The sequence below is a fragment of the Balaenoptera acutorostrata genome, chromosome 18, assembly GCF_949987535.1.
Source record: "Balaenoptera acutorostrata chromosome 18, mBalAcu1.1, whole genome shotgun sequence".
NCBI classification, from domain to species: Eukaryota; Metazoa; Chordata; class Mammalia; order Artiodactyla; family Balaenopteridae; genus Balaenoptera; species Balaenoptera acutorostrata.
This window is the reverse complement of record NC_080081.1, coordinates 72,769,765-72,796,689: the sequence shown is the minus strand read 5'-3', so window position 1 is coordinate 72,796,689 and position 26,925 is coordinate 72,769,765. Positions and strand designations below refer to the sequence as shown.

At 40.0% G+C, this 26,925-nt stretch overlaps 1 protein-coding gene across 1 annotated transcript in view; it reads left to right on the top strand.

The window, feature by feature from the left end:
• The window catches only part of RXFP2 (relaxin family peptide receptor 2), a 67,639-nt gene that overhangs the window by 2,599 nt on the left and 38,115 nt on the right, over positions 1-26,925 (top strand). Inside the window, exons 2-5 of the mRNA XM_057532714.1 lie at positions 14,018-14,188; positions 16,921-16,998; positions 20,491-20,596; positions 21,408-21,479. Coding sequence (XP_057388697.1) covers positions 14,018-14,188; positions 16,921-16,998; positions 20,491-20,596; positions 21,408-21,479 — 427 coding nt within the window. The remainder of the gene's footprint in view (positions 1-14,017; positions 14,189-16,920; positions 16,999-20,490; positions 20,597-21,407; positions 21,480-26,925) is intronic.

The following is a 26,925-nucleotide window of genomic DNA, read 5'->3' as shown; positions in this document are numbered from 1 at the left end:
GCAGGGCTAGAGCAGCATTTGGACGTGAACAGTATTTGACTGCCCCCTAATGGACTAGTTCAAATCTCATCTTGGTCCTTTCTCAGTAAAGTCAGTTCGACTTGGATGCTGTGACTTAAGAAAACGTTTCTGAACTAAATTTTAATTTCACACAATTATATCCATGCTGCCGATAGCTGTGAAAATCAATTATATTGCAAGACAGTCATACTGAGAGGCTAAAGCAGCACCACTAATGATAAAGAAACTCACCTGCTTCAGGGCTGAATGGAGCCTGCTGTGAGGGAAGAGGAAAAATATCAGAAACCCAGAAGTTAAGGCCATTTGAGATAAGTTATCTTTAAAGGCACTAACTAAATACATCTCACAACAGATGTTTATTCATTTGTTCATCTTACTGTGAATGAATATGACCAGATGCAATAAAAGAGCTTTAAGGACTCTCACTTGAAGTGACAAAATTGGCTGTCACCTGAATTTTAAAGACGAAAATGGGGATGTTGCTTCAACTAAACTGATGTTGAAAAATGGCACATTCGTCCTAAGAAATTGTGGCTTGAATAAAATTCAATTAACTAAGAATAGTTTTTGTGTACATAGTTATATGATGATAAATGCACAGACTTTTTAGGAGTATATATATGTTTGAGAACCCAAAACAGCTTGGTTTCCTTGTTTGGTAAAAATGTAACTTACCATTCATCAGGCAAAATGAATGTGCTTGGTTTATATAAGAAATCATAGTGGAGGGCTTCTCTGGTGGTGCAGTGGTTAAGAGTCCGCCTGCCAGTGCGGAGGACATGGGTTCGAGCCCTGGTCGGGGAAGAGCCCACATGCTGCAGAGCAACTAAGCCCGTGCGCCACAACTCCTGCGCCTGCGCTCTAGAGCCTGTGTGCCACAAGTACTGAGCCTGCGCGCCACAACTACTGAAGCCTGTGCACCTAGAGCCCATGCTCCGCAACGGGAGAAGCCACTGCAATAAGAAGCCCGCGCACTGCAACGAGGGGTGGCCCCTGCTCGCCACAACTAGAAAAAGCCCATGCACAGCAACGAAGATCCACCACAGCCAAAAATTAATTAATTAATTAAAAAGAAATCATAGTGGAATTAGAGGAAACATTTTAAAGTGCTTTGTTCACATGCATCAATTCTTCATCCCTATAATTCTAGATGTTGTGTATGTATAGAAAAAAACTAAGCTTGCAATAAATATTGTTCTCATCAGTGGTATATCACTTTCTTTTTTGTTTTTTGCCCAGGGAAGTTCTGTGTTAATAGAATATGTTTGATAAGGGGAAGATAATGTTATCTCCCAGTTCCCCAGGTATGAATTCTTTCTTTTTTGGAGGCCTGGACATTTTCATGAAGTTGGAGGGATTTTTCTCCTGCACATGTCTCCCTATGAGTGGTCTCAGAATTGCCTCAACAGAGTCCATTGGAGTGTTCAGTTCTGAGCCGTAGTTTATGAGTATCTCAGGGATTTTACCTTGTGGGTGATCCAGTTCCAAATCTCATGCTCAGTTTGCAGAGATACCACCACTGCTTTCCCTACTGGCCATGGGCAAGGGGCAATATTCAAATCACAACCTTAGGTGGTCAGCAGAGGCATTTCATCCCCCATGCATTGTTAGGGGCTCTGTCCCAGCAGGTAGCTTCATGTAGGTCCCAGCCTCTGCTGGTCAGGCTGCATTCAGCCACTTTCTCAAACAGGCATGGGAGCCAGATCTAACTGCTCATCCATTCTAGGCTCCTGTCAACCAAGTGGGCTTAGCTCCTCTCACAACAGCAGCTTTTTCTCTGTTCATGTTCTGTGGAGATTCTCTCTTCAATAAACTAAATATTTCAGTGAAAAAACATAGTAACAGTCTTCTCTATCTTTGGAAAACTAAATGTTGTGGGAAGCATATTCAGGATTTGCTCACAATAGATCATCTTTGACCCAAAGCTCAGAAAAGAAGGTAGTTTTTAATTCTTCAGATTTTGCTTAATCAGAGATTGGACATGAAAGGGCATACACACCAGAGATTTGAAATCATGAAGTAGAGTGTTACACAGCGGAAGGGGTTAGGATAGGAGAGGTAGCAGAGTGGCAAGGATGCTAGATTTAGGGGTGAGCCGACCTGTGTTCAAGTCACAGCCCTGATCCTCTGAAGCCTTTGACCTTCAGCATACCAGAGAACCTCTCAGCCATAACCAAACATTGGTGCAATTATTGAATTGCTAAGAATCACTTGTGATGATGGTAAAGAAATAGATTCTAGGACTCTAGCCCCCCCATAGATTTGATAAGTCTAGGGTGGGGTGTGGGACTCTGTACATTTAAGAAGCATTCTAGGTGGTCTGATGAATCTGCCCCATAGGTCACACCTCTGGAAACACTGGTATTGCAGTTAGCACATCAAAATATGAGTAGGCTTTTTTTTTCTGTAAGGGAGGCTAATTCCTTGTTATACTCTTTGTGCATACCAGGATTGCTAATTGGATTCACTTGGATTATTTGACATGTTAATACTACCTGAAAAGTCTTCTTTTTTCAATTTTGGGGGTTATAAGGACAAATTAAGTATTCGGCAAGGGAATAGCTGATCTAATGATCAATATACTGACTCAATGGACAGTAAAATTCAAAAAAGTATAATTAATACATAAGTTTACCTATAAAGTAGTCTTGATGCTAATTACCACTCCCTCCTTAAGAAATAAGAAATTAGTAAACCAACGACACAATGGTTTTGCTGAGTACACAAGAAATTAAAGATGATACAAACAGAGGGAGAGATATACCATGTTCTTGGATTGGAAGAATCAACATTGTGAAAATGACTACTACCCAAAGCAATCTACAGATTCAGTGCAATCCTTATCAAACTACCACTGGCATTTTTCACAGAACTAGAACCAAAAATTTCACAATTTGTATGGAAACACAAAAGACCGCGAATAGCCAAAGCAATCTTGAGAAAGAAAAACGGAGCTGGAGGAATCAGGCTCCCAGACTTCAGACTATATTACAAAGCTACCATAATCAAGACAGTATGGTACTGGCACAAAAACAGAAATATAAATCAATGGAACAGGATAGAAAGCCCAGAGATAAACCCACGCACATATGGTCACCTTATTTTTGACAAAGGAGGCAAGAATATATAATGGAGAAAAGACAGCCTCTTCAGTAAGTGGTGCTGGGAAAACTGGACAGCTACATGTAAAAGAATGAAATTAGAACACTCCCTAGCACCATACACAAAAATAAACTCAAAATGGATTAAAGACCTAAATGTAAGGCCAGACACTATAAAACTCTTAGAGGAAAACATAGGCAGAACACTCTGTGACATAAATCACAGCAAGATCCTTTTTGACCCACCTCCTAGAGAAATGGAAATAAAAAGAAAAATAAACAAATGGGACCTAATGAAACTTAAAAGCTTTTGCACAGCAAAGGAAAACAACACGAAAAGACAATCCTCAGAATGGGAGAAAATATTTGCAAATGAAGCAACTGACAAAGGATTAATCTCCAAAATTTACAAGCAGCTCATGCAGCTCAATATCGAAAAAACAGCCCAGTCCAAAAATGGGCAGAAGACCTAAATAGACGTTTCTCCAAGAAGATATACAGATTGCCAACAAACACATGAAAGGAGGCTCAACATCACTAATCATTAGAGAAATGCAAATCAAAACTACAATGAGATATCACCTCACACCAGTCTGAATGGCCATCATCAAAAAATCTACAAACAGTAAATGCTAGAGAGGGTGTGGAGAAAAGGGAACCCTCTTGCACTGTTGGTGGGAATGTAAATTGATACAGCTACTATGGAGAAGAGGATGGAGGTTCCTTAAAAAACTAAAAATAGAACTACCATATGACCCAGCAATCCCACTACTGGGTATATACCCTGAGAAAACCATAATTCAAAAAGAGTCATGTACCACAATGTTCATTGCAGCTCTATTTCCAATAGCCAGGACATGGAAGCAACCTAAGTGTCCATCGACAGATGAATGGATAAAGAAGATGTGGCACATATATACAATGGAATATTACTCAGCCATAAAAGAAACAAAATTGAGTCATATTTAGTGAGGTGGATGGACCTAGGGTCTGTCATATAGAGTGAAGTAAGTCAGAAAGAGAAAAACAAATACCGTATGCTAACACATATATATGGAATCTAAAAAAAAAATGTGGTTCTGATGAACCTAGGGACAGGACAGGAATAAAGATGCAGATGTAGAGAATGGACTTGAGGACACAGGGAGTGGGAAGGGTAAGGTGGGACGAAGTGAGAGAGTGGCATGGACATATATACACTACCAAATGTAAAAATAGATAGCTAGTGGGAAGCAGCCACATAGCACGGGGAGATCAGCTCGGTGCTTTGTGTCCACGTAGAGGGGTGGGATAGGGAGGGTGGGAGGGACACTCAAGAGGGAGGAGATATGGGGATATATGTATATGTATAGCTGATTCACTTCGTTATAAAGCAGAAACTAACACACCATTGTAAAGCAATTATACTCCAATAAAGATGTTAAAAAAAAAAAAAGTAAAGGAGAACTGCTCACTGGGTATGCTTGATCTGAAATCACTTTGAATGACTTTTCATTTTCAATACTATATAGTATACCATTGATAAATATACCACAATTTTTATCCACTTTATTTTTTTCAAGGACGTTTGTATTGTTTCCAGTTTGGGGCTATTATAAATAATGCTTCTGTGAATATTGCTGTCTGTCTGAGTCTCTTGGTGCACATGTGCATGCATTTCTATGGGCATGTACCGAGAACTAAAACTGCTGACTCATAAGGTTCTCAATCGTCAAGTTTAGTAGATAATGACAAACTTTTCCAAAGCAGTTGTTCCAGTTAACACTTCTATCAGTGCAGGAGAGTTTGCATAGCTTGACATTCTCACCAGTGTATTATTGGTAGTTTTTTAAATCATACGTAACCATACTGGTCATTTGTTTTTGCATATGGTAATTTGCATTTCCCTGACTACTAATTAGATTTACTCCTTTTCAGATGTTTTTGGCCATTTGGATATCCTCTTTTGTTTAGTGTCTGTTCAAGTCTCGCCCATTTTTCTATTTACTGTTTATCTTTTCCTTATTAATTTGTAGGACTGACCTCTCTCTCTCTTTCTCTCTCTCCTAATTACAAAACTTTTTGCAAACATCTTCTACTCTGAGGCTTGCCTCTACATATTCTTAATGGTGACTTTGTTTTATTTTTATTTTTGGGTTAACAGAAGTTCTGAATTTTAATATAGTCTAATTTAGCTATCTTTTATGATTAATGCTTTCATTTTTTGTTTTGTTTTGTTTTTTCCCTTAAAATCCTACCCTAAAGTGATAAGTCTTTTCTCCTATATTATCTTCCAGAAACTATTGTTTCACCTTTAATCTTTAGATCCATAATCTACTTAGAGGTGACTAACCCCCACTACTGCTCTGCAGTGCCACTTGGTCCTAAATCAAATGTCCGTGTGTATCTGTATTTTTCTGAACTTTCTGAATTATTGTATCATCATAAGTCCTGATATACAGGTAAACAGTTCTCTCACCTTGTGTTCCTTCTTCAAGACACAGCTAGTTCCTCCCGTCCTTTATCGTCAACGTATGCCTTGGAGAAACAGCTTATCCGTTTCTACGCACACATACCTATACATGTACACTCCTGGATTCTTATTGGAATTGCTGTGAACCCATAGATCAATTTGAGAAAAGAATTAACTCCATTTATTTAGGTCTTATTTTTTAAATGTCAGCTTTTCAATTATATATATATAAAGCTGTTTTTAAAACAATATTTATTTATTTTTATTTATTTATTTTCTTTATTTTTTTGGCCGTGTCGGGTCTTAGTTGCGGCACATGGGATCTTCGTTGTGGTGCTTGGGCTTCTCTCTAGTTGTGGCGTGCAGATTTTCTCTCTAGTCGTGGCACGTGGGCTCCAGGGCACATAGGCTCTGTAGTTTGTGGCACACGGCTGTCTCATTGAGGCACGCGAGCTCAGTAGTTGTGGCACTCGGGCTTAGTTGCCCCGGTGGCATGTGGGATCTTAGTTCCCCGACCAGGGATCGAACCCGTGTCCCCTGCATTGGAAGGCGGATTCTTTACCATTGGACCCCCAGGGAATTCCCCAGTTTGAGAGCATTAACTCCATTTATTTAGGTCTTTAATGTCTATCAATAATTTTATATACTTTACATAAATGTCTTGCAGGCTTTTGTTCGATGTATTCCTAAATATGACACAGTTGATGCTATAGTAAAAGTATTTTTTAAACATTTCACTTTCTAATTGTTTGTAGATGATATATAGAAATTAAATTGATTTTACAGAAACCTTGATAAACTCTATAGCACTAATAATTTATTATTTTGGATTTTTTATGTTCACCCTGATATCATTCATGAATAATGACAGTTTTATTTCTCGCAGCTTGTATATGATTGATTTGCTTGCCTTGCCTCACTATATTTGCTAAGTCCTCCACGACAGCCTTGAAAAGATGTAGTAATGATGGACATCACTGCCCTGATCCCAACCTCAAACTAAACGTCTTCAAAAAGTTACCATTAAGTATATTATATGCTATGGGTTTTTATTACAGAATATTTAAATATTTTATATAGAATATTCTAAAAATAGAATGTTTTCTATTTTTAGTTTGCATAGTTATTTTAAAGTCAGGATCAGATCGTTTCCTCTCTGGAGCCTCTGTTGTAAGCAAAGTTAAAGACAAGTGACAAACTGGGAGAAAATATTTGTGAGTTATAGAACAGAGGGCTAACTGCCCTGAAGAATTCTGGTCAACTTTGCCAGATTTGGTTTTCTCACACATAGTTCCAAACACTGTGTTCCAGGCCACTGCTGTCAGGAATGAAAGTTTCAGCAGTCCGTGAGCAAAAATAAGTTAGTTTTTTTGTAAAGCTAAATGTATTCCTTTCAAAGGATTGTCTTTTCTTCTGTGTATATATTCTCTCAAATTTTTAGCAATAAAATACTGTTTTTTTTATAATCATTATTATAATAGTGGTAATTTAGGTTTTTTTAATGTTCTTGTTTGACAAACTAAAATACTAGTAACTCTTTGCAGGTCCCTCTAAATTCTCTAATTGATTTGATTCTGACCCAATGCATATCAGTGACATTCAGGATATTGACAAAGAAAAAAAGAGCCAATGCATTAAGGAGATGGGTGGGAATAGAGACAGGGCCTTTAGAGAGCGTGGAGAAGAAGGAAGTAAACCAGGGCAGTGAGACATCACAAAGCCAAGGGAGAAAAGGTTTCAACCTGGTGACTGTGGTTGGCTGTGTCAAATGCTGCAGAGAACTAAGTAAAATGGAGACTATAAAATATGTCTGGTGTTAGTAACAAAGAGGACATGAGTGATTCCAGTGGGAAGAGTTTCAGTGGAGCAGCAAGGCCAAGACTGAATGCTGTGAACTGAAGAAAGAAAGGGTGGTGAGGAAGTGGAAACATTGGCTAGTATGATTTTTCTGAGAAATTTAACTTTGAAGAGAGAAGGGTGTCTCAGTTCCAGTGTGACTATAATAGGATTTGGGTTGGTTAGTTGATTGGTTGGTTGGTTGGTTGCTTGCTTGCTTGACTGGTTAGTTGGTTGATTGATTTGTTTGTTTTGAAGATGGGAGATGATTGAATAAGATTAGTGTGAACAGAAAAACCAGTGGAGAGACAGGAATATTGGAAATACAGGAGAGAAAGGAGATAATGGAGAGAGATTCTGAGAAGAGGCGATGAAGTGGAATATAGAACACAGACGGGAGGCTTTCCCACGGGCAGGAAGGGAGCCCATCAACCTTTGTGCATCATAAAATAAGCATCCGGGGCCTCAGCCTTGTACTGTGTAGTCACAGCTCAGCACTAGCAGCCGTGTGAACAGTGCCCCATACTTGTGCGAGGTACATCCTGCCTAGTCATATGCAGCAGCCTAGGATACAGGTAAATATGTAAGTTGATTTGACTAGAATTTGAGAGAATTACCACCAAGAAGAACAGCCAGTGAAAGTCCCTCGAGAGAGAGCAGTCAACCACTCAGAGAGGAATTGGAAGAGAGAGCCGTGAAAGGAAAAAGCTATCATCTTCTCTCCTCTCCACATTTCCCATGCCAAGTTTCTGTCAGGTTTCACCCTGTTTCATAATCACCCTTTCCATGTTCTTCTTCCCTTCATCCACCACAGTGTTCATTCTCTGAGTTCATTGTACACAGGCAGATTTTAGGAAGAAGCCAGTCTTTCAAACTCATGGCAGAACAAGATAGGAATTTAAATACTAAAAGACAAGATATGAACCTAAAAGAATGCATCCCTTAAAATGAAGCTTAAGCAGTTTACTGGTCAGTAGAAGAGATGTTTTGGGAAGAGAAATCTTTCTTGTGCCTGCATATACCTTAGAACCCACCAAGAACCATGGTGTTCAGTTTGTGACCCACATAAAAGCACCCAGCCAAGGGGGACATAGGATGGAAATCCACCCCTGGTGAGGATGATGTTGGCAATTTAAAATTCTTTTTTTTTCCGATTTAAATCAACACATATTGAACCTATACTGTGTCCCACATACTTAAGCAGCATTTCCCCAAATCTGTCCAAACATTGGGCAGTAGTCTGAAGAGGGAGATGGGGTGATGGTTTCTGCAGAAAATCTGTGAGTAGGATCCTGAAGGGCATTCACCAGTCAGAGGTGGTGGGTTTGTCTCAGAAGAACACTGCAGAAAATAGGGGCTTAGAGAAACTCAGTTAAGGTAGGAATCTTTGAAATGGGAAGAAGTTGGGGTAAATGTGTGCATGCAACTGGATCTGAATTCTACACATACTGACTGATATGGCCATGCAATATTGTCAAAGCTGGGAGGACTGAACAGTAGCATAAAGGGACAAGATTTCTAACTTCAAAAAACAACCACCAAGAGGGTAGTTTCTCTCCACTCACCTTAACATAACCACTTTTTAAGGCAGACTTTACTAGTTTCCTTCAAACAAATAATAAATTGGGTGCCCTAGAAAGGTGAGGTTTTAGTGGCGCTCAGACTCTTCCCAGAAGGAGGGGGGCGTCCAGTAGGGGGACTCAGCGAATGACCTGGATTCACCTTTGCTTCACTGAGTAGCGCTGCTGCCCCTCTTGGAGATCCTGCCACCTGAGCTCCGGGTGGGAATGGACGTTGTCTGCCTTGTTGAGGTAGCACGTAGTACGCACTCAGCTAAAATTTCCTAGATGTTAAATGAATGTTTCTTCCTGTGCTGCAGTAACTGGCTCTTTAGAGTAAATGGCAGAGGCTCCCCTGCATCCGAACTGGATTGAACTCCACTAGGAGCAGTGCACGCTGGGAAATGGCCTCACTGGCCAGGATCCTCTGGGCTCCCTGTGGGTGGTGGGACCTTCATCCCTGGCAGGGCTGTGGAGAGAGTCTCAGCCAGAAAACCAGGCTGAGACGAGAAAGGCTTTCTTCAGCTTCATGCAGGACAAGCACTGGCAGAGAATCAGAGAAAGCAGAGAGGAGGGTCTTGCTCACCTCCATCGATTCTCAAACTGAGCACCTGTAAGATCGTTCTCACCGGTAGTTTCCCAACAAGGAAGGGGTTTGTGGGCAACAAAGTATGTTCTTAGGCAGCGGTCAGTTCGTTTCCAAAAGCTATCAAGGAGTCATTTTAGAATCCCTTTGCACAGATACGTCCAGAACATTGACCAGAAGAGAGACGAGAAAGACCATGATGGAGAAATTTTCTTTCATATGTTCAGACCTCCTCTCAGCCGTGTGTTTGACACAGGTCCCTTAGAAACTGCTGCAGAAACTACTGGCATAGCTTGTATGTAGGCATCCTCCGTTTTTATAATCACCGACTTTCAGTAAAACTATCTCCACTTCCACAGATGGCAGGAAGAATAGACAGCATAATATGCTGTCTACAGATGGGTATTGATTCTTTTTCAGTATGCACCAAATACAGCAAGGATTCTTAATCATTTTCTAAATTGTATAATAACCGAATGATAAATGATAAATACCTTGAAGACTAAAAAATACTTTCTCATCAAAATAAAAACATTACCCTGCAGCTATGGGAATTCTACATTTTTAAAGGGGCTATTCCTTCAACTCTTCTTTTATTCCTAAATGACCCATTAATTCATTTGTTCACTAAAAAAATTTTATTGAGTACCAAGTAAGTACGAGGCACTAGGTTAGACAACTGGGATTTAGGATACAGAAGGCAAGGGGTAGGTATGGAATAGATTTTATTTATTTATTTTCCTTCCACATAAAATTTATACCTTGAGTTGTTTTCAGGAATATTCCATTCTGGGGTGAAAATGGAGAATTTTGAGAAATACAGTTGGTAGGTGCTGTTTGTACATGGGCAGTCTTTCTCCTCCGCTTCCTTCACCTGTACTTGCTAGGTGAAACCCATTTTTTCCCCAGGGAAAAGGAAATAATCTTGATCCTTCTTGTCTGTGACACTTGATTGTTTGTTTCCCTCGCAATGAGTCTGCATCTGTGAGGATGCACATTTAGTAGAGTCCAGCCCTCAGAGAACTCAAGGTTATCTTCATGATAAGACCCTATAATGGGAGGCAATATTCCACCTTCAAAGTATCTTACACAGCCTCAGTTTTCTGTTTCAAAATTGTCTTTAATCAAATGAGTAATCACCTCTTCTAGATCAATAAAAAATATTATTAGGAAGTTGTAAGGACATTTTTGTTGCTTAATCATTTACAACCCCCCTTCAGCTTTCAAAAGAGATTTGAGGCTGCTTAAAATAGAAACCATATATGTCACATGGCTTTTAATTTTTTTTTTTAACTTTTTTTTGGGGGTTTATTTATTTAGTTATTTAGTTATTATTTATGGCTGTGTTGGGTCTTCGTTTCTGCGCGAGGGCTTTCTCCAGCTGCGGCAAGTGGGGGCCACTCCTCATCGCGGTGCACGGGCCTCTCACCATCGCGGCCTCTCCTGTTGCGGAGCACAGGCTCCAGACGCGCAGGCTCAGTAATTGTGGCTCACGGGCCCAGCTGCTCCGCGGCATGTGGGATCCTCCCAGACCAGGGCCCGAACCGGCGTCCCCTGCATTGGCAGGCAGACTCTCAACCACTTCGCCACCAGGGAAGCCCCAACATGGCTTTTAAAATAGAATAACGTGAAGAAGTTGGAGAAACTTTATTATAGTCCTATTATTTCTTTCATAGAAGTCATATAGAAAGATCATGCAATGCTAAGGCACAGCAACCTTCCATTAAAGTCCTATTTTTTCACTTTGCATTGAAATTGCCTGTATGCCAACATTAACCAAGGGTCTACCGTGGGCCAGCACTCTTCAGCACTTCACAAGCACTAACTTGTCTGGTTCCTGGGATATTATCATTACCCCTATTTTAAATATGAGAAAACTAAAGTTTAAAGAGGTTAAGCAGCTTTCTCATAGTCACACAGCTTGGGAGTGGCAGAGAGAGTTACAATCTGGGTCTGATGGTCTCCAGAGGACTTCATTACTAATGAATATTTTAAAATAGTGGGTCCCATGCCATTAGTGGCCCGTGAGATCAACTTAGTGACTTGTGATGCCTTTTCAACTGAATAAGATAGAATAGCAATGATCAGAGTTCATCCGCTGTTGTAAAAGGTAAGTAATATTTCAAGAAATTTTGCTTTCTGTGTGTGTGTGTGTGTGTGTGAGTTTGTATACCAGACTGTGATGTGATACCAAATTTACTTCTAACTGTGAGTTACTATTTTAAACAATTCTAAAGCTGCTACGCTAAGAAATACTGACCCTTATTCATGTTCCAAACACAGGAGGACAGCTAGTTTTTATAAATCTGCCCTCTGTAGAAATCTTTATAGGAAGTTAAGAGATTTTAAAATCTATGACTCAGCATGCCCCTCCCTGTGTGAATAGGCTTAACAAGCCAAACCCCAGAGCCACACAGCAGAGAGTTTTCCTAAAATAGTCAGACCTGACTGGTCTTATGCCCAATTGCTCATAGTAAATCATTCATCGACCACTGCAGCAGAAGCAGAGAAAATAGTTCTTGCTTTTGTAAAAACAAAAATCCAGTGGGTAGAAAAGAATCCGAGGGCCACACTCGCCACTCAGGGAAGGCCTAGTGGATGCAGCAGCAGCTTCCATGGGAGAACGGACACTGCCTCATCTGGCTGTCCCCAGGAAAGGGCCAGATGCTGCGCTTTTATGTGTTTGCTGGATCTTGAGGGTCATCATGACCAAAGGACTAAAGCTCAAAAAATCAAATAATCTACTCATCCTCTCTAACAATATCACTAAAAGCTTGGCATGCACCGTAACTCAGACATAGCTTTAGTGCCCGTACCAAACCCCTGCTCTTTTACAAACGGCATGATTCGTTAAACAAGGAAGGCCAGCAGCCTTCATCGACTTTAGGAGAGCCTGGTGATCCGTCTGGTGAGAACACCTCAATGCAAGGCAGCATTTGCTTGGAGGGCCCAGACCTCGCCAGGGTGTTTCCCCAAGAACCAGAGTAGAAGTGCCTTCATATTCTCAGCCTTCATTCCTCATCTTTACGCGGGGATAATAACACCAACAACACAAAGTTGCTGTTAGGATTAAGTGAAATAATTAGGAAACACCCAGTACGCAGTAGAAGATGCTCCTCGAAGGTTGATTCTCTAGTCCTCTGCAGTATTAAAAAGCCCCGTAACCCCCAACCCAAGAAAATTCCTGATCATGATGCCACCTTCAGTGGCGCGGTTAGGAAAACTTTGCCAACAGCCCTTGTTCCCTTCAATTAGTCATGATGAGTCTATACTGAGTAGACTACTACACTACTCTCTCTCTGCCTGAGTCTACACTCTCCTTAAATCTGTTTCTGTGAAGTTTCATCTTGCACTCCTTTTTTCCCCCCCCCCACTCACATTTTATACCCTTGACTCATTTATTTTGCAGCTGGAAGTTTGTACCTCTTAATCTCCCTCACCTATTTCTGTCCAACCCATACTCCCTTTTTTTTAAAAAAAATACATGACTTCCAAATTTTTACTAGAGTATTTACCAAAAAAACCACATCTCTTTATTTTCTGGAAAGTACTCTTTCCAAATTAAAAGAGTGTCTCTTGCATCTGAAATTCTGGAATTTCTTTGGTCATCCTATCCACAGATACAGTAACTTTGTAAATGTTAATTCTCTTTCCTTTCTGTGCTTTCTCATTCAACCCAGCAGTTGCTCAACTCTCATTCATTTTCTCTTACTTTCCCAGCACAAGAAGACTATTTTTAATTCATCCTCATAGAGGACTTACGCTCCTTGAAATGCGGGTTCCTGATTCCCCCCGAGCAAGACGGTTAAAAATGGGCCTCTGGGGTCAGAGGGATGATTCAAATCTACCTGTGTGATTTTGCATTCAACTTCCCTAACCCTGAAATAGGAAGGATACTATCACCCACACATAGACTTGTTGAAGGAATAACTGAGATTAACCACTGTGCAAACTACCTGGCACACAGTAAGCCCAATGAGTGTTAGATGTTATTACTCAGTATTATCTCTCCTTTTTCCAATGCGGTTCTGGATTTCACTGTCATGCACACTTAAACTCTCCTTTTGCATGTGTATTTTCATTGTCACCTCAAATCCTCCTTATAAAGGATTAATAAGTAAATAAATCCACCTATTTGGTCCTGTTAGCTCATGGTTTTACCTTTTTGTTTCCAGGAGTGAACAGGTCTTTAATTTCATACAAAAGTAGGACAATTGCTTTGGTTTTGTTTACCGTTGCCTTCCTGAAGCAAATTCAAAATGAGCCTTGATTCCACTCTTGGTATAACTGGTGTTTGGTATGATTGTGATTATTTTAAATGTTATAATTATGAACATTTTTCAGAGAAACTGTACACTAAGAATAACGCCAGACAAACTCAACTCATAGCGTTTTGTGAAAATTAAATGGGATAACACAAAAAGAGTTTGGCCATATTAACAATTTCTTCCCATTACGTAAGACTTCTATCCCCTCTTTCACATAGATTTTGCACTGACCGAAGGAAGTACAATCACTCCTTTGTGCCCAAAAGGATATTTTCCCTGTGGGAACCTGACCCAGTGCTTACCCCGTGCGTTTCACTGTGACGGCGTGGACGACTGCGGGAACGGAGCTGACGAGGAGAACTGTGGTGAGTCCTGGGCTCGGCTCCATATGGACACCACCCCTTGTGAACCTCCCAAAACTGGGGGTGGATCGAATGCTAACGGTGATGAAAAAGGAGAAAAGGGGATTTGGTATTCTATAGGGAATCCTGTTGTGACACACTAATTGCTCCCCAATGGATTTGTGATAATTACCAGAATTTTCATATATAGAGGTTGCTTAAATCAGAAATACAGTATTAGAAAAAGTTGTATTTGATGAAAAAATAAAATTATTTAAAGTTCTACTTGGATACCCATATTTTAATTTTAAATGGCTTACTATGACCACTTCCCTATGGCTTGGTAATTTGGTTCAGCTGAAGGAATATCCTTAAAGTGCAAATGGGCCTGCCTAGAGAATTAAGTTATTCAGTAGACCCATATCCAGTGCCCATTGTGTGCTCTCCAAGTCACCAGGACGCAGCAGGCTCAAGGGAGACAAGTGTCTTGCCCTTATGTGGTTCACAGGGACCATGTGAAGAAGGAGGACAGTAAACTTGTACATAAACAAATTAAATAATTTCAGAGAGTGATAAGTGCCATGAAGTATATAGAACAGGATAATGGGATAGAAAGTGAGTTGGGGGAAAGGCTACTTTAAAGATATAGCCAGAAAAACCCTCTCTGAGATGATGACATTTGAATTGAGAATGAAATGAAAAGAAGAAAGAAACCATGAAATATTCTGGCAAAGTTCCAGGCAAAGGAAACAGCAAATGCAAAGGTCCTGAGGCTGAATGAAACAAGACAATGTGTTTGTGGGAAGGAAAAGTCTGATTGGCTTGGGCGGAGTGAGCAAGGATAAAGAGGGTAAAGAGGTAACAGGGGTCAGATCACGAAAGGTCTTATAGGCCATTTTAGGTCTGTATATTAGGACTGTACATGTCATCTAATCTAACCCGTGTATTTTTCTCTGGAAGAAACTGAAGCCAGGAGAGGTTGACATGTCTAGTTAGTCACAGAGTATACACTAGAACCCAGGTCTCCTGAATCTGAATGAATCCTGTGTGTTTTATACCACACAGAACTGCCACTCCTTGGCACTGCCCAGCTAGCAATCAGAGGCGACAGCAAAGTCCAGGAGTGCCAGTGTGCATCTCTAGAATCTGCTCTCCTGCCCCTGGGAACTCATACATGCTCCCAGCACCGCTGCCTTCACCACCTGTGAATCACTCCTATTCAGCCTGTAGGGTGCAGTTTAGGTGTCCCCTCCTCCCCTGAGAAGCTTGGCTTTCCCAGCCATGCCTCCCCACCCTGAAGCTCTACCCCAGGTCTAGGACAAGCACCCTTTCTCTCTGTTGCCATAGCACCCTGGGTATACCCGGGCGACCGTACTAAGGACTGCCTTGCCTTTACACTGTACTTCTCTCACTAGACATAAACTTCTTGAGGAGAGTTCTTATTTGTTTTGGTGTCACCAGATCCTAGAACAGTAGAGTACAATCAGTGCTCGTGATGGGGCAGCCCTCTGGATGCCAATGGCAAGTCACTCAAATTCTTGGCCTTTCCTCTTCAGTGGAAATCTTAGACCATGCATGTTATCTACCTCATGAGGGTGTTAGGAACGCAAATTAAATAATTCATGTAAAGGCATCAAATAGAATAATTTTTAAAACCACTGAGGTTATCAGCAAGAAATAAAAATAAACTAAAATTTTCAGAGATCAAAGGGACCTGCGGGCAGTTATTTAAATTTACTTTTCTATTTGTATGAACTTCAGTGTCATACATCATATTGTGTGTTTTGCCACTTTAATAGCTTATGCTAAGTAATGATGCTTCAAAAATCAAGCCTTCTTTTTTAAAAGAATACAATTTTATTTCAAAAAATGGAAAACTTGGCAAATAAGCAGATTGTATCATCTGACAAGTTGAGAAAATATTTTTCTCATCAGGACTAGACAGACTTTATTAAAAGGAACTTGGTTTTTTCCTTATTAAAAAGGTCAGGTGGGCTTCCCTGGTGGCGCAGTGGTTGAGAATCTGCCTGCTAATGCAGGAGACACGGGTTCGAGCCCTGGTCTGGGAAGATCCCACATGCCGCAGAGCAACTAGGCCCGTGAGCCACAACTACTGAGCCTGCGCGTCGGGAGCCTGTGCCCCGCAACGGGAGGGGCCGCGATAGTGAAAGGCCCGCGCACCGCGATGAAGAGCGGTCCCCGCACCGCGATGAAGAGTGGGCCCCACTTGCCGCAACTAGAGAAAGCCCTCGCACGAACCGAAGACCCAGCACAACCAAAAATAAATAAATAAATAAATAAATAAATAAAATAAATTTTAAAAAAAAAAAAAAGGTCAGGTGACATAAACTTTGTCAGAACTCATTACATATATCAAGTATGTATCTACATACACGTGTGCATATGACAAAATAAAATTCAGATTATATTTTCTTCTGAGGACCTCAAAATTAAGATCAAACATTTAAAATCTCAGCATTAGAGACAGGTGATATTTTTCAAGGTGGATACATGTATGGAAAATAATCATCTATTTTCATTATGTATTTTATGATACACACATTTAAACTATTTGTAATTGCAGAAAAAGACAAGACTCCAGATGTTTGCCTACCTTTTTCTCCCTTGTTATCTTTCTGTTACTTAAACAAATTTTTAAAATTGATTTCATGATCAAATTTTTATACTTTTGTTTTGTAATTTGATATTTTATTTCTAGAATAACTGACACATGTTCATCGCCGTGTGTTTCACAGGAGACACTAGTGGATGGGCGACTCTGTTTGGCACAGTCCATGGAGATGCTAATAATGTGGCATTAACACAGGAGTGCTGTAAGTAGTATTGGTCTGAAGACTCAGCCTCAGCTTTGCGAGCAACATTATTTATGGGGCATAGATTTATATGGGTAGTGTGATAAATTCCCTTAAGAATTTCAATTTCAGTTCAATGTATTTCAGTGGTCAACTGGTCTATTATCTGTTCTTGGGACTGAAAAGATGGAAAGAAGAAAACAACATGCTCCATTCATGCTCATTCTATGTATTAGCCTGCGAGTGCAAGAATACATAGGTACTGAATACTTGTGACAAATAATAAAGATCTTACTCCCTTTGGTTACTTTCTTTAATAAAGATATTAAGCACCAACTACTTTCCAGGACCTATGTTAGGCACTGAGAGTGCAAGGATGACTGAGGTCCTCAAATACCTCACACTGTTGCAGGAAAGACAGACCCTTATAGAAGCAGGAATGATACAATATTTGTGCGAAACTGAAGGAAGGACGCTTGCACAAGGGAATGTGGAAGCCCTTTGGGAGAAATGATGGCTGTGCCAGGGATGGGGAAAAATCCACAGACAAGGTGACATTGAGATGGACTTGGAAGTCCTTGGATGGAGGGAAGGGGAAGAGGTGACAGGATGAGCAGGGGAGTTTGATCAGCAAAACAGTGGGGTCAGTCAGAGCCTGCTTCACATTCGTTCTAGTACACGAGGTGGAGGAGCAGGAGCTGGACCCAGAAGGGTGGAACCAGCACACAGAGGGTTTTGGGTGCACTCTCTGGAGTTTGGCCTCTATCCCAGAGATAGAATTATATCTCTCTATATACACAGATTATATTATATGTTAATCTATTATTATATGACATATAATATGTATATACATAGATATAATTATGTACGTGTATATACAATTACAAGCATACATTAGTATGGATACATAATATATGTATATAAAGTCCATATATTAAATACTACCCTACAGTATATTATGCACTTTATAATACCAGGTTATAATTGCCACTTATTATATACTTTATTATACACAAATATATCATACATAAAATTAGAAATTGAAAAGAGTAAACTAAAAGGATTAAAAATAAATATAACTGAAATTTCTAACATTCTCTTCCGGAACCACAATGGGTCGTCTTGTACACATGCCATGGTGGAGATCACTGCTGTATATACAAGGGGCAACCACCAAGTTGTGAGCTTATTTCCATTTAGTGAAGAGGAAGAGGAAGTGATAAGAAGTGTATGTGAAAATGATTCTTCTACCAGAATTTTAAAGAATGGGTTAGAACGGTGTTCTCAGCCTGAGACCGTTCTGCCCCTGGAGAGCATTTGGCAATGTCGGGAGACATTCTGGGTTATCACAGCTGGAGAGGGGTGGGTGACTGCTGGCATCCAACGGGCGGAGGCCTAGGACGCTGCTGAACCTTCTACAGTGCACAGGTCAGCTCCTCATGCCAGGGAACGGTCCTGGTCCGACCCCGATGTCAACTTTGCCGAGGTTGAGGAGAAAGCTTGGTGAAAGAGACACTGGACATTATGTTTCTTGCAATGCTCCAGGCTAATACTAAGAACCTGAGCCCAGAAAATACCTCTGGGAAGAGTGAGGTAGGAGAGCTTCAAGAGGCACTTCAGAAGAAGAATCCAGAGGTTGGGGTTTAACTGACCTGTAGGTGAGGGAGTTCCACTCACATTTCTGGTTTAGTCAACTGGCTCAGCTTGGAGTACACGAAATTCTCTTATTGGTAAATAAGAGCTTCCAATCCTAGGCTTTCAATCTAATAATGTAACCTCTATTTTCAATGTCAATTAAACATTGGAGTAAACAATCTGGAGTTATCTTCAGGAAGTTGAGATGATTAGCATAAGCCTACGAACACCACAGAATATTTTCTAAGCACTTATACACTAGAATGCATCTTTTGGATTAGGGAGGTACTCAATAAAAGTTTGTTGGATTTACTAAAATTTGGTGAAATTGATTTTAAAAATAAGGTTTGAATAAAAGTGATCTAAAAGAAGCAGAACAATTAGAAAGAACTTATAATCAGATTTAAATAAATAATAAATATAAACATTTGAAAATAACTCTCACTTTTTTTACCTCCTTCAAAAAAAATACCCACAGGATCAGAGGCAACATCAAATGCTCCATTAATATCATCCCCCAACCCTCTCTCTCTCTCTCTCTCTCTCTCTCTCTCTCTCTCTCTCTCTCTCTCTCTCACACACACACACACACACACACACACACACACACACACACACACAGTCATTGTTCTGTGGACCAACTTGGCCTGGTTTCTCCATAGATTTCTCATATGCCATTATTTTAACAATTAACATAATTAATAACTACATAATATATAAATAAAAGAATTATGTGATAGTGTTTATATATTATTAATATATTATGATAAATCTTACTAATTATGGTAATATGCCATTGTATTAATAATTATGTGAGTTCCTTCAAAGTAAATCCTAAAGTGTTTTTCTTCCTTCCGAATGCTTCAGATAGATGGATCTTTGGTCTTTTTCTGCTCTTCAGTTTCTCTACAACTTTTACCTACCATGTTAACTTCATAGTGATGAAAAGCTAAGAGCCGGAATGATAGGGTGTCTGGGTTGGTTGATTTCACCAATGCACAGTGGTGGCCAGCCTGCCCAGCCTGCATCTCACTCTTGTCGCAGCTCTAAGAGAAGTTTGAAAGGGGGAAAATAATTGAGTTTAATTTTAACCAACAAACATTTACTGAGCAACCTCTTTGTGCCATTCAATTAAATGGAATTGACTCAGTTATACCCATGAAAGAGTCACTCAATCATACTCATGTTTTTCATTGAGAAGAACTTCATCTTGTTCACCATATGCTTTTATGCTATTTAAACATCTCTGTGGTTTCTTTCTAATCCCTTGTTAAATGCCTCTGAAATGACCGTTGGAAGCTAGAACTGAGATGAATACCACATGAGTCTATATTTGTTTTTGGTTTTGTTTTTCATACTTTATTTATTTATTTTTGGCTGCGTTGGGTCTTCACTGCTGTGCAGGGGCTTTCTCTAGTTGTGGTGAGCGGGGGCTACCCTGTTGCGGTGCACGGGCTTCTCATCGCGGTGGCTTCTCTTGTTGTGGAGCACAGGCTCTAGGCACGCAGGCTTCAGTAGGTGCAGCACGCAGGCTCACTAGTTGTGGCTCGTGGGCTCTAGAGAGCAGGCTCAGTAGTTGTGGCACACGGGCTTAGTTCCTCCGCGGCATGTGGGATCTTCCCAGACCAGGGCTCGAACCTGTGTCCCCTGCATTGGCAGGCGGATTCTTAACCACTGCGCCACCAGGGAAGTCCCAAGTCTATATTTGAGTGGGAGAAAATTCTTGTTTGCTTTTATTATGGGCCAGAATAAGTTCATTTAACAAGATGTGAATGTTATACATTCAATGGAAAAAGAACAATGCCAGTTACTAGAAATAAAGTCATAATTAAAGAGGTTTTTTTTTCCTATTGAATCGTTACACTTTTTGCCCCCTAGTTTTAAATCAGTACCCACAACGCTGTGACTGCAAAGAAACTGAGTTGGAATGTATAAATGCTGGCTTGAAGTCTGTGCCAACTGTTTCCAGCAATGTGACATTACTGTGAGTAAAATTCAAATCTTGATATTTGCTCCTAAAGTCACATGAAAACCATGTAGTCTAATCTAAACTCTCTTTGTTCTGTTTTATGCTACTTATATATTAGCAAAATCATAGAAAGTCCCTTTAAAACCACCAGCCATCAGAGAACTCTGCACGCTTCTTCTCCAGGGAAAAAATGTTTCAAAACACTGTATGTTAGATTAGCCAGGTTATCGTTTAGCTCACAAACGTCTGTGGCCTGGAGTTATTTTCAATTACTTTCCAATTCATGTATTATTACTAATATGCCAGTACTATACAAGTAAAAATAAAAATTTGGAAAAAAAGGAAAGGTACTCACTTACTCTATCTCATTTTAAGTAGTGGTAATTTGTCCAAGACTTTAAGGTGTAAAAGATCCACAAAGCTAGCTGTGACATAACTGTGCAAGTTTTTCTGAACTCTGCATAGAAGTTTTGAGAGCCTCAGGAATTTGCCTGCAGACGTATCATAATTTGGGCATGCATGAGTTGGTTAGGATTTTTGTTGTGTTTTGTTAAATTATCTAGAGAAGAAAAAGTTAAATCACCATAGATGTTCCAGTCTATTATATTGTACTAGCTGGCTAACCTTGTCAAATATTTGCAAACTGCTTTAATTTTGCTTTATGGACTTCCGTTCTCACATGAAAGTTTTTATTTATTATGGGCATTTTCAAATGTGTGTGAAGTGGTATGGAGCATCTTCAAATATTCTCAGGCATGCAGCTCCTAGGGAAGAGTTTGGTTGGTCATAAAATCCATAATAATGTTTTCTTTCCATGTTATTTTAGGTCTCTTAAGAAAAACAGTATTCAGAGTCTTTCAGATAAAGTTTTCATCAAATACACAGAACTTAAAAAGATGTAAGTAGCTATTAATAGTGTTTTAATGGGAAAATCTATGGGATGTTTTGTTTAAGATGTTTTTAATCTAAGAGTAAAATGAAATATAAGGTTGATTACCTTTATCATTAAAGTTATTTTTCTAAATGGAATTAAGATTAGACAATAAAGCATTGAAAAGTATGCTTTCTTTCCATTTCATAATTTAAAATAACAACTGGTTTTACTTAAACTTTCCGTAGAGAGTTAAACTGGATTAAGCATCTCAGTAAGAAAATACATAGTTCCACGGTTTTACTCCAGATCATTTGGAAAATGACATTGCAGATTCAGAGGCACTAGATGCACTTTTTAACCTGGAAGAGTGTTAACATAGACAAGAACCATCTTTTAAAACATATAATGATAGGATATGGACTGTCTCCCAGGACAAAAAGAGCAAAAACACGATCTTGGTGAAATTGGTGATATTAGCATATCTGAGGAAAGAAAATAATAAATAGGACACGGTCAGCCATGAGAAACAAAGTGTCAGGATGCTTCCAGCATCATCAAAAAAAGGAAACCAGGATCTGAGAGATACAATCCCTAGAGATAGTCTCTGTTGGGGGGCAGGGATGGATTGTGCATCTCCACCGTAACTCCCAGGAACTTTATTGTGACACTGTTCATATCAAGATGGAGAATCTCTTTGCTTTGATTCCCTGCTCATCAATCAACCTTATGATGACTACATTAACTTCCTAAATTATTCATACTAAAGTATTTGGGAGGTTACCTTGGATGGGGAATAATAACATTCCAATTAGTGGAATGGAATACATCCTATTTAAATAAAGCGATTAGGGAATTCCCTGGCAGTCCGGTGGTTAGGGCTCCACACTTCCAAAGCAGGGGGCATGGGTTCGATCCCTGGTCGCGGAACTGAAATCCCACGTGCTGCATGACGTGGCCAATAAATAAATAGATAGATAGGTAGAGAGATAGATAGATAGATAAATAAATAAATAAAGCAATTAAATATTCAACCTCTTGAGAGTTTGGTTACTATGTGTCAGTCCCTCTGAGCCTGAGTCACTCTGGGATAATGGAGAGGTCAAGTTTCTGCGCTTGCGAAGATGATCATTAGACTAGATTAGAAAATTAGCAAGACGGTGTTGTAAGGTCCCTAGGTAGTACCATCATCTTACAATTTTGCCCTTTAACATTCAGAATAGAAGAGAAAGTTTCTAGAAATGTGATATATATTAAAATCCAGGATAAAAAATAATCTGATCCTTTGCTGTACTGGACAAACACATTTGGTTTGAAATGCCATCAACAGTTTTGTGCTGCTCATGAATTTAGGTACAGACTCCCTTATACAAGAAAGGAAGTCCCTGAAGGAAGTCCAGTAGTGAGGAAGAATCTTGTGTGAACACAGAGAATCATGCCTGTATTTGATTGTAGCCTCCGTGATTCAGTGAGCTCCTTCCGCTCCATCCTGGAGAATGTGCTCATGTTGCTGTTGTCCCCTGGAGTAGCTATGCATTGCCTCTGGGGTTCCAGATTCCTCTAGAGAAGAAATCTTAACTATACTGCTTCTGGCCTTACTGGAAATGCTTAGAATCACAGCCTGTTCATTTCTATGAATCAATATTGTCCTTGCACTCCCTGAATGATGCTGAGGGGAAGAAAACTAAAATAGCCTAGCAGAAAGGAAGGAAAAATATTCATGTTTTAGAGTAGCTGTTTAAAACTATTATCTAGAGTCATAGAAGTCTTATGAATTCCTAATTAAGTCTTCTCATTATTTACAAGGTAACTAAAGTCTGCAACAGTTAAATGACTTACCTAAGGTCTACAACTAACTAGTAGAAGAGCTAGAATTACAGCCCATATCTTTTGATGCCCAGTGCAGTGTTTATTCTACAATAAACAGAAACCTAGAGATGGAAAGAAATTGCTCTAGCATCTAATTGAATCTTCTACCAACACATACTCTTCTGTCCCACGCAGGACTCCCTGCTATATCTTTTGCCCCTGAATTTGGGGAAAGCTGACTTCTGGGGAGGCAGAGGTATCACTAGAAGGTTAAGCAAGGAGATTTAAAATTAGACTTCGCAGGCCAAGTCCTTCCCTGGACTGCTGATTCATAGCTTTGTTCTGTGTCAGTACTTCTCTCTCGGTATCTGGTAGCCCACTGAAGGGAAGAATGTGGAAGTGCTATTGATAATACAGACCCCAATTTTCCCTAGTGAAAAAAAGTAGAGATTTTTTTTCCCACCAGATTGCCCAGATCAGCTGGAAATTTCTCCAATTAAACGTTTAATTTCTCCTAAGTCTGAGAAAACTTAGGTACCACATCATAACCTGAATATCACTCAACAGGGGTTCTCTTAATGCAAGCTGTTATTTGATGCTTTCGAGGCAATTTGATTCTCCCAGAGACTCAGAAAAAAATTATAAGACTCTTATCAATAAACATTCACCAAGTGTCTCTTACATGCAAGGCACATCAAGGCAGATTAAACACAATTTCTTACATTCATCTATCACTTTTTAAAGTTGACAAAGACTTCCAACATTTGGAATTCTCATTTGGACTTTGATCCTCAAAGTCTGTGAGGTAGGGCAGACAGCATCAGATTCCTTTCAGGAATGAGGAAGCCATCCTTGGAGAAGAAAGGTTGTTTGTCCAAAGTCAGCCAGCTGACAAGTGTTAGAACTTGGCTTCAAAGCCAAACCTCTGACTATAGTCCTCTGGAAGTCCACCCACATGGACCGATCTCAGAATATTGTTACCATCGATGAAAGTGTCCAGAAAACAAACTTTGGTTTCAGAATAACCGAAGTTCTTTATAAACATTATTCAAATATCCTAAAGCAGTTCATAAGCTCAGCAACTCTTCTTTAAATCTCCTTCCCCTCCCCCATCCCCTTTTCATACCACTCAGCTCCTCCTGCCACTCTCCAAAACTCGCAGAAAAATCTCCCCAGTCTCAGGCAAGCCCTTGTCCTGTCCTGTCCCTTTTCTTCCTGATCCTGCATTACAACAGTCCAAACAACCAACGTAGCAAAACACAAACCATCCCCAGGAAAGGGTGTCAGGGGAAGGAAGAAACTAGATGGACAACCCCAGAACTCTTGGTAGAGACAGCAGGAGGGTAAAAGCTGGCCAAGCCCACATGTTCGTTCACTCTTTCAACAAATATTTATTGATACCTATGAGGTGTCAAGGATATAGCGGTAAACGACACATATGAAAAGCCCTCTCCTCAAGGAGCTCAACTTCCAATGCAGAAAGATAAAAATGCGTAGTGTGTTAGATAGTGATTATGGGGAAAAAAAATAAACCAGGAAGGGAATTAGGAGGTGCTGAGGGAAAGGAATTTCAAACAATATGCTAATAAACTGTCCTGTCACATAACTCTACTACTGCCCCAAACATCTCTAAAGCTCCCCATGATTCTGAGCGTTACCCCATGAGACGGATGAGAACACACCCAATAAGTCTTCTGTGTAACTCCTCTGATATTCAAAGCTGGCCATTATCACCATGCCCCCCACCACAGGTTTCTCCCCACGCAGCCTCGAATCCTTAACTTCTTCCCCAAAGGGCCTGGTTTCAAATCTATTTGTCACTCTGTATATGGTCACTTACGTATTCCTTACGTGTAGTATCTAGAATAAATGTAATATTATCACTTGTATGACACATACAAGGTCAGAACAGGGGGAAGCTAGCAACCCTTCCTTTCTAAACTCCTTACGCCCTGAGGTTACATTTGTTCTTTTTGTGGCTACTTCATACTCTTAACTCCTAGTGATTGTGTCTCTAAAATCCCTCATCCTGTACCATATGCATGACTGACAAGTGACAGCTTCTCCATCCTGTACTTGTGTGCTTAGCACCTGAGAGCTAGTTGTGGCACTTCAGATTTATCCCTATTCAGTTTCACCCTGTTAGATTCAGCTTTTCTTACCAGACTGGGAAGATCTTTTTGGCTCATCCAACAGATTCACTCTTCATCCCAGCACTCTGTTATCTGAAAATAAGATGAGCCATCTTCACTTAAGTCATGGAGCAGAATATTGAGCAGGACAGTGCCAGTATTCTTTATTTTGTCTGTAAAAACATCATAAAACCACTTAATCAATGCCCGGGAGACATATAAGCAAAGTCGACCGCACATTTTTATCTGATCAGTCTTTAAATGAAGAAAATCAGGTTGGTCTGACGTGCCCTGTTTTTCGTGAACTTCCCTGTTCCTGTTCTCTTTGAGGTGCTCACAAAGCAGCATCACGATATCCTGTCCTACGATCTCGCCCAGAACCAACTTCAAGCTCATCCAACTATAGCTTGTGAAATCTACTTACCTTTTGGAAAGTCAAAACAGCATTTGCCATCTTTAATTTTCCAGCTGCTCTTCCTTTTTCCAGATTCCATTGATCACGACTGAGTGTACGCATTTTCAGTGTTTCTCAGTTTCTAGGAGAAATTGTCCAAACCAGAGGCTTTAACTCATTTTGATTAACTTATTCTACCATTTTGGGCTTTCACTGCCACAACGCTGTATCCTATTTATTCACTTCAGTCCTGAGATCACCTTCATTGACCAAGAAGTCAAGAACAATGTAGGAATTGAGAATTTATATTTTTTTATTATTTCATGATAATATAAAACATGTCCCATACAGCAGGCTTGGGCTTTTCCTTAACATTTTCTTGTTTCCAAAATATAACTAGAAATTCATTTCTACTGCCCATTGTATTCTTCACTGTCTGAGTTTTGAACATGTCTTAGGTCATTCTTTCAATCATGCTTCCATTTTGTGAACCCCTCACCTTCGTCCTTGGACTCTGAAGAAACCCCTCATGACCATCCTACCCTCTTCCTGAACTGGATGGTCCTCTGGCTCTCTCCTAGTACCATGTACCGCCACTGCCAGCACCCCTCGTTGTCACATACCCTGAAACATATATGAGGATCAGTGTGTATTGAAGGAATGATGTGTAGGACTAACACACAGGGCTAAAGAGAAGGTGGGGAGCATCTTCAGCAAGGAGGACCAAAAAAGCATAAGCAGAAACACTCAAAGGATGTTAGGAAGAGAGTGACCAGGGAAGTTTGTCTAAAGGAAAAGCGTTCCCACAGGAATGATGGAGTGTATGCTTGAGAGGTCATTGAATCATGATTGTAGGGCCTTTGAACGCTAGGCTAGATCATCTGGGCTTTATTCTGTTTGACCAGGGGAAAGACATGCATGAATATGTGTTTTAGATTGTATTGAGCTTATAAAGTTGATATGCATCTTTAAGTTGTATTGGGATATATCCTAAGGGATCACCCAATTTAACGTCAAGTGCGTCTCCGGTCTTGCATGCTGTAAATATTCACAGTGAAATTAAGGTCATTTAGGCATCCAGAAAAAGAAATTCCTAAGTCAAAATAAAATGTTAATTGCTAGATGAACAAATGTTACT